This window comes from Trichomycterus rosablanca, chromosome 8 (genome assembly GCF_030014385.1).
Source record: "Trichomycterus rosablanca isolate fTriRos1 chromosome 8, fTriRos1.hap1, whole genome shotgun sequence".
NCBI classification, from domain to species: Eukaryota; Metazoa; Chordata; class Actinopteri; order Siluriformes; family Trichomycteridae; genus Trichomycterus; species Trichomycterus rosablanca.
In genome coordinates this window covers 37,453,826-37,468,331 of record NC_085995.1, presented here as the reverse complement: position 1 = coordinate 37,468,331, position 14,506 = coordinate 37,453,826, and the positions used below count along the sequence as shown (strand labels likewise).

At 43.4% G+C, this 14,506-nt stretch overlaps 2 protein-coding genes across 3 annotated transcripts; one reads left to right on the top strand and one right to left on the bottom strand.

Moving 5' to 3' along the window:
- On the bottom strand, nucleotides 1-4,706 carry znf319b (zinc finger protein 319b). Its single transcript, XM_063000150.1, has 2 exons — nucleotides 4,526-4,706; nucleotides 1-2,437 (listed from the first exon to the last, which is right to left on the bottom strand). Exon 2 carries the CDS (start codon nucleotides 2,138-2,140, stop codon nucleotides 326-328), a length of 1,815 nt encoding a protein of 604 aa, XP_062856220.1. The 5' UTR covers nucleotides 2,141-2,437; nucleotides 4,526-4,706; the 3' UTR covers nucleotides 1-325.
- Nucleotides 4,707-7,155: 2,449 nt separating this feature from the next.
- usb1 (U6 snRNA biogenesis 1) lies at nucleotides 7,156-14,389 on the top strand. 2 transcript variants are annotated; one of them, XM_063000149.1, is made up of 7 exons: nucleotides 7,156-7,358; nucleotides 8,752-8,873; nucleotides 10,216-10,399; nucleotides 10,488-10,541; nucleotides 12,010-12,115; nucleotides 12,220-12,303; nucleotides 13,649-14,389. In XM_063000149.1, the coding sequence occupies exons 1-7, from the start codon at nucleotides 7,246-7,248 to the stop codon at nucleotides 13,751-13,753; spliced, it is 768 nt and encodes a 255-aa protein (XP_062856219.1). In that variant the 5' UTR covers nucleotides 7,156-7,245; the 3' UTR covers nucleotides 13,754-14,389. The 2 variants fall into 2 exon arrangements, with proteins under 2 accessions (XP_062856219.1, XP_062856218.1); XM_063000148.1 differs by having other exon boundaries at nucleotides 8,671-8,873.
- The last annotated feature ends 117 nt before the right edge of the window (nucleotides 14,390-14,506 follow it).

Here is a 14,506-nt window from a genome sequence, read left to right as displayed (position 1 = left end):
AGCAGCAATCAACTGTATTTTTTTTCTTCCTTTTTCATAGTACAGAGATAAAAAATGAGTAATCTAACATGGTTCAAAAAAATGAGAGTGTAAAGTCTCTACTAGCAAAAAGTACAGTAGAACCGTTCCTTCACCGTCACATTTTGTACACGATTTCAGAGTTCGCTTTGACTTCATTTTAACAATCAGCACTTAGATCAAAACTGGAAGAAAAAAACTGCCTCCAATATTCAGCACCTGCAAGTATTGCTTGTCCAAAATCAGATGCAGATCGACATACAGGAGCATTTGGAACATTTTGGCAGAACAAACAAGAAACAAACGGTTACTGGATAAGAGAATTGACAGGATATCCACTTCCTTCGGCCGTGTGCTGGACCGTGTGCTCCTGTAGCGTGCCGAGATCGGCAAAGCGCTCTCCACACCAGACGCACTTAAACTGCGCGTCCCTGGAGTGCACGCTCTGGTGCTTGGCGAGGTGCTCCCGCTGCTTGAAGCCCTTATCGCAGCTGGCACACTTGTAGGGCTTTTCGCCAGTGTGGACACGTCGATGGCGGTTCATCTCCGAGGAATATTTGAATCGCTTCTCACAGTCTGGGCACTTGAGCGGTTTCTCTCGCGACGGGTCACAGCGGTGCTGGACAAACTCGGATGACGATAAGAAGCGCCGGTCGCACAGGGAGCACTTCAGAGGCTTGTCGTTGCAGTGCGTGGTCTGGTGGCGCTGCAGCGTGGCGGCCTTTTTGTAGGCCTTTCCGCAGACGTCACACTTATACGGCTTGTCCGGGTTGGGTGGCGTGCTGGAGGGCTCGCCACACTTGTGGCGCAGGAGTTCACCCGACTGGCTGAAGCCCTTGCCACAGGACGCGCACTTGAACAGGTTGTCCATGCCGTGGACGTGCTGGTGATAGAGCAAGTGTGACGGCTGCAGGAAGCCCTTGTCGCACAGGTTGCACTTGAACGGACGATCTCCAGGAGCCGTGTGCGTGCGGCGGTGTCGCACGAGAGCGTACTGCTGCTTGAAGCTCATCTGGCAGTCGTCGCAGTGGTACGGTCGCTCCTCCGAGTGCGTGCGCTCGTGCTGCCGCAGGTCGGACGGCCGCTTGAAGCCCTTGCCGCACGTCGCACAGCGGAACGGGCGCGCTCCCTGCGGCTGGCACTGGTGGTGCAGCAGCTCGGACGACTCCTTAAAGTGGAGCTCGCAGACGTTGCACTTGAACAGGTGCTCGCCCGAGTGAGCGTACATGTGACGCACGAGGTGCGAGCGGTGCTTGAAGCTCTTCTCGCACACGGCGCACTTGAACGGCCGCTCCGAACTGTGCGTGCGCTGGTGGTGCTGCAGGTGCGACTGCTGGCTGAAGCTCTTGTCACAGGTCTCGCACTTAAACGGCTTTTCGCCCGTGTGCACGCGCTCGTGCCTCGTTAGCTCCGATAAATGCCGAAAGCCTTTCGAGCACACGGAGCACTTGTACGGCCTGTACGGGGCAGACGACTCGAAGGTGGGCTGCCCGGATGCCCCGACTGCCGCGCTGCTGCTTGCCGATGCGCCATCGTTGGACGGCTGTGACTGGTTGGTGCTTCCTGACTGCGTCGGAGTGGCGTTTCCAGACGATCCGGGTCGGTAGGTCTTCTCACAGATGGAGCACTTCATGGGATTTCCGCTGTTGTGAGAGTTGTGATGTTGCGCCAGGGATGTCAGCAGAGAGAAACCCATCTTGCAAACACCACAAACAAATGGTTTCTGCTCCACCTGGACACACTGATGCTCCAGAAGGTCCGTGGCTTGGTGAAAGATCTTGAGGCACTGCGTGCACTGGAACGACCGATCCTGACTCACCATGCACTGGTGCTCGTGGGGATTGGCCAGGTGAGAGATGTCATGGCCACAGGCTCCGCACTTATGCCCTCCTTCGGATACGACCTGAAGTGACGGCTGCTGGGCCTGAGCCGGGTGCTGCTGCTGTTGTTGCTGGCTGTGATGTTGTTGCTGCTGCTGCTGCTGCTGTTGCTGCGACTGTAGAGCGCCATCTGGCTGCAACACAATACCGTAAACGGCACAGCCGAGTGAATTTTCTGCCCCCTGCGGGATGGTATGGACAACTGGAGGCGGGGCAACAGCATGCTGCCACGCCTCGGTCATCCGCGCCCGAGTGTACGGATTCAGCTTGGCGGTGTAGTGGGTCCTTTTGCCGTGTGAATCCTGGGGGAAGGGGTTGCTGGACTGGCCGCGATGCGACAGGTGGGGGGGCAGCGAGGAACTTATCTTGACGGCTCGAAGAGGCGACGACTGGGTAGAAAACCGGATCTGTTACAAATCAGGAATTCAGGAGCGCTCGCTGGCTCGCCGGTGTGTGTAAGCACCATTCAAGTTTTAGAGAACTAGACTAGGAGGTTTTGACATGGTGGAGAATCACAGGTCCTCATTCAGTCAGAACACCTGCAAACACAAAAAGAAAACACAAGGTTTAATGTCATAGACCAGCAGGGTTTTTAAAAGTTAAATGCGTCACAGAGAAAAACAATAATAATTAAATAAACTTGTACGCGAACACCCCCTTGTGGAGGCTTTATGTTACATCTTGTAAACCACAGTGGAACCACATTGTACAGAGTTATTTATTCATTTGGATTTTAACGTCACGTTTTACACACTTTGGTTACATTCATGACAGGAACGGTAGTTACTCGTTACACAAGATTCATCACTTCACAAGTTTAACGTCAAACACAGTCATGGACAATTTTGTATCTCCAATTCACCTCACTTGCACGTCTTTGGACTGTAGGAGTAAACAGGAGCTCCCAGAGGAAACCCACACAGACACGGGCAGAACATGCAAACTCCACACAAAAAAGACCCGGACCGCTCCACCCAGGGATCGAATCCAGGACCTTCTTGCTGTGAGGCGACAGTGCTACCCACTGAGCCACCGTGCTACCGTGCTGCCCCCATTGTACAGAGCAGAGAGTAACATGCATTGTTTGTGTTGCCTAAGTCGCATAAAAAAATCATGGACAAAATGTGGGTTGCTTGAATTACACTTATGACTAAATACAATTCAAGCAATCGAGGGTTAAGGGCTTTGCTCAAGGGCCCAACAGTGGCAACTTGGCTGCGGTGGGGCTTGAACCAGCAACCTTCTGATTACCTGGACAGTGGTAGCTCATCAGTCGAGGTAATTATGAGATTGCAGGTTCAAGTCCTACCATTGCCATTGACAATTTTGCATCTCCAGTTTATCTATCTTGCACAGCTTTAAATTGCACAATGTCTGTAACTGCACCTTTAGGCTCCCCCCTTTTTAGTTTTTAGTTTTTGTTCTGTTAGATGTTTCATTATTATATTCTATTTTCTTTTTTATACATTTTTTTAGATCTTATATCTTAATTTTTATTCTTTCCTACCTCATTGTAGTTGTGTGATGTTTGTAATAATTGTAATTGCTGCTGCTACACCGCAATTTCCCTCCGGGGATCAATAAAGTAAATCAATCAATCAAATCAAAAAAATTGCACGTCTTTGGACTGTGGGAGGAAACCGGAGCTTTCGGAGGAAACCCACGCAGAGGACAACATGGGTTCATGGATACAATGGATAAACAACAACTTGGTAAGGGATCACAGATTTAAAAACATACCATATCAAAGGGTGGCGTCTTGTGGAAATGCTGGTTTGTTCCCCACATCAAGCCCCAAATTGCTTGGAGTGAATGTTTATAGCAGTATTTTATATAAAAGTCATTTTGGATAAAAGTCATTTTATATAAAAGTCATTTTGGATAAAAGTCTCGGCTAAATACTGTAATGTAAATAGTAAATAATCCTGTAAGAGGCTCTGACCATGTAGGATATCAGCAAAACATGAAAGATTTTGTAGTCAATGTGGCAGGGTAGGACCAGGGTAATATTATGCATTAATGTTTAACATTAAAGTGTCACAATATGAAATTTTTTGTTCCCCAGCTCTAGTTTATTTATTTTATTTTTGCTTTACAAACACAGTGACACCAGCGTGTTTATTAACCACTTGAGCTGCTTTGCAGAAACCTCCCATTGTTCGGCCTGCACAGAAACATCTCTACATCTCAGTATATACAACACAATACACTTAATCTCACTTTAATGCATAATATTTAATAAACTGACCCTCATAATTTCAAAATAAAAGTGAAACAGCGGCAGTGTTTGGCTCACCGATTAATAAACGACACGGTTTACACCAAATGCTTAAAGACACCAAAGTGTAGCTTGTTAGCTTGAAACTCGATCAGGAATTCCTTATTGCACTTGTTATTTGTAAGTCACGTAAACATTTTAAACAGTTTTAAATGTTTTGTAACAACTACTGTAAACGTAGTAAAACGTTAAAGTTACAGTAATACAGACACGCTGTTGTATTGTTTTAAGCAAAACAATCCATTAGCATGCTAAGATGTTAGCCTTTTAGCCTAGCATTGCGAATAAACCAATTTTCTTTTTCCTTATTAAATAAAAACGATTTAATAATTAATTAACATGCACATACCTTGTAAAAGTAGCAGATTTGATCTGCTATGAATAAATCCGTCTTCGGTTGATTAACTTCGGTGTTTATTCTTCAAACCCAAATAGAAGCCGAAGAATCCGCGGACTGTCCCGGTCGCTCTCCGCCGCAGGCCGCTTCGTCTCCCCGGCTGTAAATATTTCTGAAACTCGGAATATTTTCACCTTGAACACACGGGAATTGTACTTTGCGTTTTAAATGATATCGTCAAATATACGCCTCGTACAAAAACTGTGGTTATGCATGCATTTTTGGCTTGTTTTAACGTTTTCGAAGAAGCAAAAGGCTTCGTTTGAATGCCTAAACCCCCCAGCAGGAAACTGTATGGTAAACACACAGCGACATCTACCTGAAGATCCACGCCGGCCTGGAGAGGCTCCACACCAGTTCAGGCTTTAGAATGGGCAGGCTGGGACAAAAATAAGAAAACCAAACCAGAATAAATGTTGTTTGTTTGTTTATTGGGATTTTAACGTCATGTTTTACACTCTTTGGTTACATTCATGACAGGAACGGTAGTTACTCATTACACAAGATTCATCAATTCACAAGGTTACATCGAACACAGTCATGGACAATCTTGTATCTCCAATTCACTTCACTTGCACGTCTTTGGACTGTGGGAGGAAACCCACGCAGACACAGGGAGAACATGCAAACTCCACACAGAAAGGACCCGGACCGCCGCACCTGGGGATCGAACCCAGGACCATCGAATAAATGTTGAAAAAAGCAAATAGAAACATGATATAAGACACTAGGCAACATCAGCATTAGTTTTGACTCCTGATAAGTCGAATGTATTTGTACTGTATAGTGCTTTGTACAGGGTATTGTCTTTAAATTTTATAGTTTCCGGGACCAAAAACTCTGACGAGCAAGTCGAGTTTTTTGACATTTAGCAGACTCTTTTATCCAAAGCGATTTACAGTACTGTGACTGTATATTGTCTAAGCAATCGAGGGTTAAGGGCCTTGCTCAGGGGCCCAACGGTGGAAACCTGGCCGTGGTGGGGCCTGAATCAGTGACCTTTTAATTAGTCCAGTACCTTGACCACTAGGCTACAAGTGCCCTACCACAGTTCCTGTAAAAACTTTATTTTGTGTTCTTGTCCTTGTTCTGGCTTTAGAATGGGCAAGTTGGACAAAAATAGGCATTATTTTGGACAGAAGAAGTCACATCCTACCCAAAAAATCTATATGTTGCACGAAATGCCAATCAACAAGTTTTACTAGTATGGTACAGTATTGCCAAAGCATTTACATTTTCAGCATTTAGCAGACGCTGTTATCCAAAGCAACATACAGTATACAGTCTAAGCAATTGAGGCTTAAGGGCCTTGCTCAAGGGCCCAACAGTGGCAACCTGGCAGCAGTGAGGTTTGAACTTCAGGCAGTTGTAGTCTAGCAGTTAAGGCACTGGAAGGTTGGTGCTGTTGGGCCCTTGAGCATGACCCTTAACCCTCAATTGTTCAGACTGTATACTGTCACAGTGCTGTAAGTTGTTTTGGCTAATGGTGTCTGCTAAACAAAGGCAAATCAAGCAAAAAAAAAAAACTACTTATTGATGAATTGCAATAATACAACTGAAGGGAAACAGTTGGTGTAATATTTGTGGTTGGGATGTAAGCAAGGGAGCTCAGTATTTTTACCTTCCACCCACGTCCCACAGGCAGTAACATGATATATTTTGTATTGTTGTAATGAGGCATGCTATGTTTGTGTGGCTTGGAGGTGGTGGCACCGACAACAAGACTGGAAAAGAAGCTGGAGGTGGCAGAGATGACGATGGTACAGTTCTTGTTGTGTGTGATGAGAATTAATAGTATTAAAAAGGAGTTTATAAGAAGGGTCTGATTTGGAAAAATAAGAATAAGACATTTTTGTTTTGGGTTTGGTTTGTGTTTTGGTTGGGTTGGGTTGCAGTAAAAATAAAATGAAATTTCCATCTTAGCCTCTTGTTTTTTGTCTTTTCAGTCTTTTTTAATGTAAGACTGTGCTCTGCTCTGTATCTCTTATACAGCTTGTTTTCTTACCCAAACCAGTTTGAATGCTGGAATAAGCCAATAACCAAACTGGTTATTACATTTACATTTTCTGCATTTCACAGACGCGTTTATCCAGAGCGACTTACAGTTGTGACAGTATATCGTCTAAGCAATTGAGGGTTAAGGGCCTTGCTTAAGGGCCCAACAGTGGTAACCTGGCAGTGGTGGGGCTTGAACTGGCAACCTTTTGATTTATAATCCAGTTTCAGATATGTAGTTTTGGTTTTAGTTTTTAAAAAGACAAATATTTTTATTTATATTTTAAATAATTATATACAGAACTAAAAATGGGGAAATAAAGCGAGAAAAGAGGTTAATTTTGAAAGAAAAATGATGGACTATACAGTATTTTACACAATGTGTATGACGCGGAACTATTTAAGCGGTTTTTGATTCAGGTTGTACTCCATTAAACAGCCATATTTTGCTAAATCCCAAATCGCTCTGTAAACCCTATAATAGTGCACTATCTAGCGTACCAGATGAACGCGCTATATACCCTAGCTAGTGCACTTTGTTCTAATCACTTAGTCAGTTGAGATTCAGCCTTCGTGTTTAGATTGAACCGTAGGGTTTGAAAGTTGCTAAGAGCGTAAACATGGTGGGTTGGGGTGTGTAATTTAGTTAGTTTAAGTTATTATTTGTGGATTTTAACATGTTAGTTAATTACAGCAGCAGTTCGGATGAGGAAAATGAAGTCGCAGGTCAACACAGGAAGCGAAAAAGGAAAAATAATGGTAAAGATGTGAGTCCCTCTCAAATGAAAAGGTAAAAACACAGTTTGTTAGACATCAAGACCCCCCCCCCCCCCCATTCCCGAACCAGAATAAATGATAAAAAAGCAAATAGAAGAAACATTATCTATGACACTAGAAAACATCAACATTAGTTTTGACTCCTGTCAAGTTACATTTATTTATATAGCGCCTATTTACAATTGGCATTGTCTCTAAACGTTATAGATTCCAGGACCAGTCGAGGGTAACAGTAGCAGTTCCTGTAATAACTCTATAATGCATATTTGTCCTTATAAAATAACTTAAATGAGGGTTGTCGATTTAAATGTAATTTTACTTTTTGTGCACAGCAGTCCTGGTAGGCAGTGGTAGCTCAGAAGTAAAGGTACTGGACTAGTCATAAGAAAGTTGCTGGTGGAGACCCCATCAATGCCAGGTTGACGCTATTGGACCCCTGAGCAAACTCTTTAACCCACTATTGTAAGCCGCTTTGCACAAAAGCATCTGCTAAGTGTCTTTAATGGAAATGGAAATTGGTCCTTGCCTTCAAAAAAAGCTCATGAACCACTTGTGTACAGTGGCCGCAAGGTTATCCTCAGACTCAGCTTTATTGTCGTTCAACCACGTACACGATAGAACGAAATACAGTTACCCAGGCCTCAGTGTGTGCATCATGAATGAAATAAGAATAAACAAGTACAAGTAAAAAGTATTTACATTTTAAAATATTGCACAAAGACCTGCAGCAGCTTATGTTGACCTAAAGTGCATGATTGCAAAAAGTATAGCAGCAAGACTAAGCAGCAACAAATCACAAGATGGTTAAAGTGACAGTGTGACAGTTGTGTTCAGTATATGGCAGTGTGTATAGTGTTTATATCCTGGTCAAGGTCATGGCGATATGGATTCACTGGGAAACACTAGGTGCAAGGCAGTAATGCTATGGACAGGGTGGCAATCCATTGCAGAGCTTCAGCCATCCCCCCTCAAACATAGCCAGTTAAGTCTGTGTAGACGCCCCGGCTGTAAATAGCACCACTGAGATACAAACCCTGATCTTGGCGGTGGTGGGCTAGCATAATAAACCACTGTGGCTACCAAGAGCCGAAAACAATAATAAAAAGAATAATGATGGACCTGGTCACCTTTAGTAACAGTTTCATCCTGGACAGGACCATAGTGGGTCTGTAACCTCTCCCAGAATTAATAGACCTAAGGCAGAAATACATCCTTGCAGGACATCTTATACACTCACACATAGAGGTAGTATAAAGTCCTCAGGTTTGGTTTGTTAAAGCCTGAGAGGTGAAGTGGTGTTTTCATATTCAAGCCTGTTTTTTCAGGGTTCAAGGTCAACACAAAGCAAATGCAATGAGAGAAGAAAACTCAGATCAGGCATCTGCTCATCTTCCTTTGCCTGTCAGCGTGTTGGAGATGTTTAGAGATGAAGAAGAGCAGCATGTAGATGATGCTTCACTACATGGAGGAAGAGTGAGATCATTCCACCACGAGAGAGGAAACTGGGCTACTTATGTCTACCTGCCATGTAAGACTGCAATCCACACACCTTTCAACACACCTAACTGACATTTTTTACTCCTTTCTTCTGCAGTCTGTTACATTTCATGTAGAGATGTAACGATTCACCACAATACAGTTAATAACCGATTTAAAAATTCCAAGATTCAAATCGATTTGACATGTAAAATGAATCGATATTCACTTTAAACAGCAGCTATAGACGTCGCCTGGTTGACATCACTGGTGCTATAAGCCTGGTTGACATCACTGGTGCTATACGCCTGGTTGACATCACTGGCGCTATACGCCTGGTTGACATCACTGGCGCTATACGCCTGGTTGACATCACTGGCGCTAAACGCCTGGTTGACATCACTGGCGCTATACGCCTGGTTGACATCACTGGCGCTATACGCCTGGTTGACATCACTGGCGCTATACGCCTGGTTGACATCACTGGCGCTATACGCCTGGTTGACATCACTGGCGCTATACGCCTGGTTGACATCACTGGCGCTATACGCCTGATTGACATCACTGGCGCTATACGCCTGATTGCCAAATTCAGGGTTTTTCAGCCAAATTGGGCTTAATTCAAAATTGTTTTGCATAGTTTGTACCTACCTCAGAAATAAAAGGGCATTCATTATTTAGATAAATAAAAGATAAGCACAAATACAGTATTTTATTTTATTTTTTTAAGAGAAATAATGAAAGAAAACTTTGTCATAATTTGTCTTCAATTTCAGTTTTAAAAAATCGGGGGAAAATCGTATCATGAACCCAGTATCGTGAATCGCATGCATCGTGAATCGCATGCATCGTGGGTAGAGTGTATCGTTACATTCCTACTTATATGTACACAAAACAATAAGGAGGGAGGACATGCCCTGAACGAGTAGAAGCAGGTGGTGTCCATGGATTTGTGGTGCATTATAGTAGACACTTCCATATTGGTGGCTTTACATTTTCCTTGTGTGGGTGATTTCTTGGTAGGATTTTCTTTAACCTCCTTAAAACATGCCTGTAGGTGTATTGGCTGCTCTAAATAGCCCCTAGTGTAAGTGAATAGTGTTAAAGTGCAACTGTCTATGTTGTATTCTTGCCTCTGTCCCTGTATTTTTTTAGTATGCCTATGACTGACTTGGGACCAGCACTAAAGGTGCACTGAAATGTGCCCATATATATCTTCTGTATTTGTGAGCCCTGTCCAGGATTCAACCTCTAAAACTCAGGCACTGCACTTACTAGTTGCACTAGTTGCACTTAAATATATATTCATATTTCATATTAGATTTGAACTTATTTGCACAGTTGCACTCTGTACATCTCACCAAGCTGCTCTGAATCTTCAATCCAATTCACAGACGAACCAGAAGACATATTCTTGGAGTTGCTGGATGAGCTGAGAGTTTGTGCGGCAGCTCGTGGCATCAACCTAAACAATGCAGAAGAGTTTCACTTAAGCCTCTCCAAGACTGTGGTCCTGCGCCATCACTGGATCCAGCCGTTTGTGCAGTCCCTACGCGCTGGACTGACACCATGCAGCAGGTCTGTGTTTATCTGTGTTCGGCTTCTCTGATCTAATGCAGGGTCGGCCGAATACCTTTGTGTTTCTAACTTCTCCTAAATTTCACAGATTTGTGTGTCTAGCAGATAAACTGAAGGTCTACTCCAATCACGAAAAAACAAGGTGTGTTCTGGTTTTATTCTTCTACTTCTTATTATTATTATTGCAGAAATATATATACTCATTACATCAGCCATAACATTAAAACCACCTCCTTGTTTCTACACTCACTGTCCATTTTATCAGCTCCACTTACCATATAGAAGCACTTTGTAGTTCTACAATTACTGACTGTAGTCCATCTGTTTCTCTGCATGCTTTGTTAGCCCCCTTTCACCCTGTTCTTCAATGGTTAGGACCCCCACAGGACCACCACAGAGCAGGTATTATTTAGGTGGTGGATCATTCTCAGCACTGCAGTGACACTGACATGGTGGTGGTGTGTTAGTGTGTGTTGTGCTGGTATGAGTGGATCAGACACAGCAGCGCTGCTGGAGTTTTTAAATACCATGTCCACTCACAGTCCACTCTATTAGACACTCCTACCTAGTTGGTTCACCTTGTAGATGTAAAGTCAGAGACGATCGCTCATCTATTGCTGCTGTTTGAGTCGGTCATCTTCTAGACCTTCATCAGTGGTCACAGAACGCTGCCCACGGGGCGCTGTTGGCTGGATATTTTTGGTTGGTGGACTATTCTCAGTCCAGCAGTGACAGTGAGGTGTTTAAAAACTGACTCATACCAGCACAACACACACTAACACACCACCACCATGTCAGTGTCACTGCAGTGCTGAGAATGATCCACCACCTAAATAATACCTGCTCTGTGGTGGTCCTGTGGGGGTCCTGACCATTGAAGAACAGCATGAAAGGGGGCTAACAAAGCATGCAGAGAAATAGATGGGCTACAGTCAGTAATTGTAGAACTACAAAGTGCTTCTATATGGTAAGTGGAGCTGATAAAATGGACAGTGAGTGTAGAAACAAGGAGGTGGTTTTAATGTTATGGCTGATCGGTGTATATAATACAAGACCAATAAGTAGCATACAACACAGATTCCTGCCATGAATATTACAAATGTGATAACATGGCATTATAAAAACAAACAAACAAAATACTAGGTAAAACTGTGTAAATGCGAATTATGAATATACAAATTAAATGCCATCCATTTTTTTTTTTAAGTTCAGGGGGTGGTAACTGTAGTGCCACTACTTACACAGTCAGATTTCATGTATCTTCTGGGGCGGCACAGTGGCTCAGTGGGTAGCACTGTCGCCTCACAGCAAGAAGGTCCTGGGTTCCATCCCCATGTGGGGCGGTCCGGGTCCTTTCTGTGTGGAGTTTGCATGTTCTCCCCGTGTCTGCGTGGGTTTACTCCGGGAGCTCCGGTTTCCTCCCACAGTCCAAAAACATGCAAATGAGGTGAATTGGAGACACTAAATTGTCCAGGACTGTGTTCGATATAACCTTGTGAACTGATGAACCTTGTGTGAAGATAAACTACCGTTTCCTGTCATGAATGTAACCAAAGTGTAAAACATGACGTTAAAATCCTAATAAACAAACAAACATGTGTCTTCTGCAGAACCTTTCTTGGCATGGAAGTCTCTACAGGTCACGCACAGCTGCACGAGCTGGTAAAAAGAGTAGACGAGACCATGGAGGAGTTCACTCTCAGCACTTTCTACAAGGTTTCATTTATACTACAATAAAACATAAAGCTTCATATTAAAATATTTTGTTGTTTCTCAACTTTTGTCTTTTCCACTTGGTTGCTCACCTGTGGTTCTACCAGGATCCATCGTTTCATGTAAGCCTGGCCTGGTGCATTGGAGATTTCACTGAACAGCTGCAGGATGCGTGTTTATCAGAGTTGCAGGTACAATTTCTTTAATTTCCTTCGGGATCAATAAAGTATCTATCTATCTATCTATCTATCTAATTCTAATTCTAAATACACCATTTATTTAACTATTATGTTCTTAACTTTAAGCTGAAGATGGTAAAGGCTGTTACTTCCCTGTCTGCAGCACCGTGTGTGCATGTCACTTTCAGACAGGCTTTCAATCCACTGCTAGTACAGAGTTCATTGTAAATACAAAAACATTAAAAAATCTTTTACTTGTTTGACACCTGGAAGCATTTAAAAAAAGATGTAATTGAAATCTGTACAGAGCACCAGCGCATCACAGGGCACCACTCACAACTGTATCTCTCAATCTAGTCATTTCCGATTCCTGATTGTGAATTTGCTGCTGCTGACACGACTCCCCTATCAAAGCAAGGAGAGCCAGATCAGTGCACACCCCTCCCACACAGGTCCAATCTGTGGCCGCTTTTTATTACCTGCCCCCCCTTTACCCACTTGCGCAGACTCCCAGTCCAGTCCCAGTGATTGTACACGGCCACTTGTGTTTGTGCAGACGGCCAGAGAGTTTGAACACTCTGCAGTGGTTGCTAGCGTGTTAGACCACCTAACCACCTGGACTAAACACAATTTAATGCAGCCAACACACCTCCTGCATGCTTTAAAGAAGTGTGAGAAAGTTGGAAGAAGCCCATAGGGACACAGGAGAGTAATATGTGAAAAGATCACAGACTGGAGGCAAAGTTTAAGCCTATATAACCAGGACCCTGGGGCTATGCAACACCTACACCAATATCGTTGTAATAACAAAGGTTAAATTGTTAAGGGCCCCGATCACAGGTACACATTTGCTATTACTAAAACTATTAAAATAATTATTAAGTTGCTCGGGTAGCACAGTGGTCTAGTATGCTATCCCACCACTGTTGAGGTCCTGGTTCATTTCTCAGCAGTGTTATCAGCCAGCCGGGTGTCTACACAGACATGATTGGCTATGTCTGAGGGGACGTTATGGCCGAAGCCCTGAGATGGATTAGCGCCCTGTCCAGAGTTTTATTCTGAGCACCTATAAGAAAATCAAAAGCTTGACATGCCTATTTTACTTCGTTCAATGGCTAACTCATTTCAAATAATACTTATTCAAAGTCATGATATGCCGGTCTTTACATTTTCAGTGCATAATTGTTGAGACATGGTTAACCTTCAACTGTCCGAACCATCAGCAGCTGGAGTAGAGTCTGTGCCTTACTAAACATGTGGCTATCAACTAATTAGAGAATCAGGCTTTTACCGTCAGACTAAGTAAACTGGGTGAATGAACACTTATAACCTTTGACCTGTTTATTTCTCTCTACAGAGCGTCGTGGACGGTCATGACGACGGACCTTTCCAGATAAAACTGAACTGCAACGAGCTGCGCTGCAAAACAGGAAATAAAGTCTTTCTTTTCCAGCTTCAGTGACTGAAAGCAGCCAGACAAGAAGCTACTGTGGGAATCTAATAACGCCTTCAGAAACTGCTTGAATTTAGGGAGGGCCGGACGGGTATCAAACTACAACACGTCAATCTTACAACTAATGACAAAAAAACAATATAGGTGTTCAAGTGGCACAGTAGTCTAATATAATAGCCTGTATGTGTTTGTGCCACCCCTGGATGGGGTATTATCTTCTTGTTGCTGTATACCTGGCTTCTGCTGTGTGGCACAAGTGACTGAAGCGTACAAGGTCCTTAAGGTGCTTTTGGTCCTCCGTACCAGCTACGACTCCATGTAAGAAACCTCCACTGGCCAGAAACTTGTTATTATGGCCTTTTTGCTACAGTAATATTAACAGTATCATTTGGGGGTGGTCCTAATGTTTTGACTCATCAGTGTACATACGTTTATAGATTGCATTACGTCTTCAGTAAAGTGTGATGTTATATGATATGATGTTATATGAGGAAATAATTTGAGCGCCGCTTCAGACAATCCAGAGTCAAATTTATAATAAAGTAAATAGTTGTAATTAGTTTTGAATGGTTGCAGTCAGTGTGCTGAATTTAATACTGTATATTTATTGTGTAAATAAAGGTTTGGGATTTTTTTTTACCGTGATACTGTCTAATTTGTCCCTAAATGAACTTAATGAACTCAAATTCCAGGTACTCCAACCATACAGGTCAAGTTTGTAGGCATACCGATGCCCACCTGCCCAATCGATCATCTCCTCCG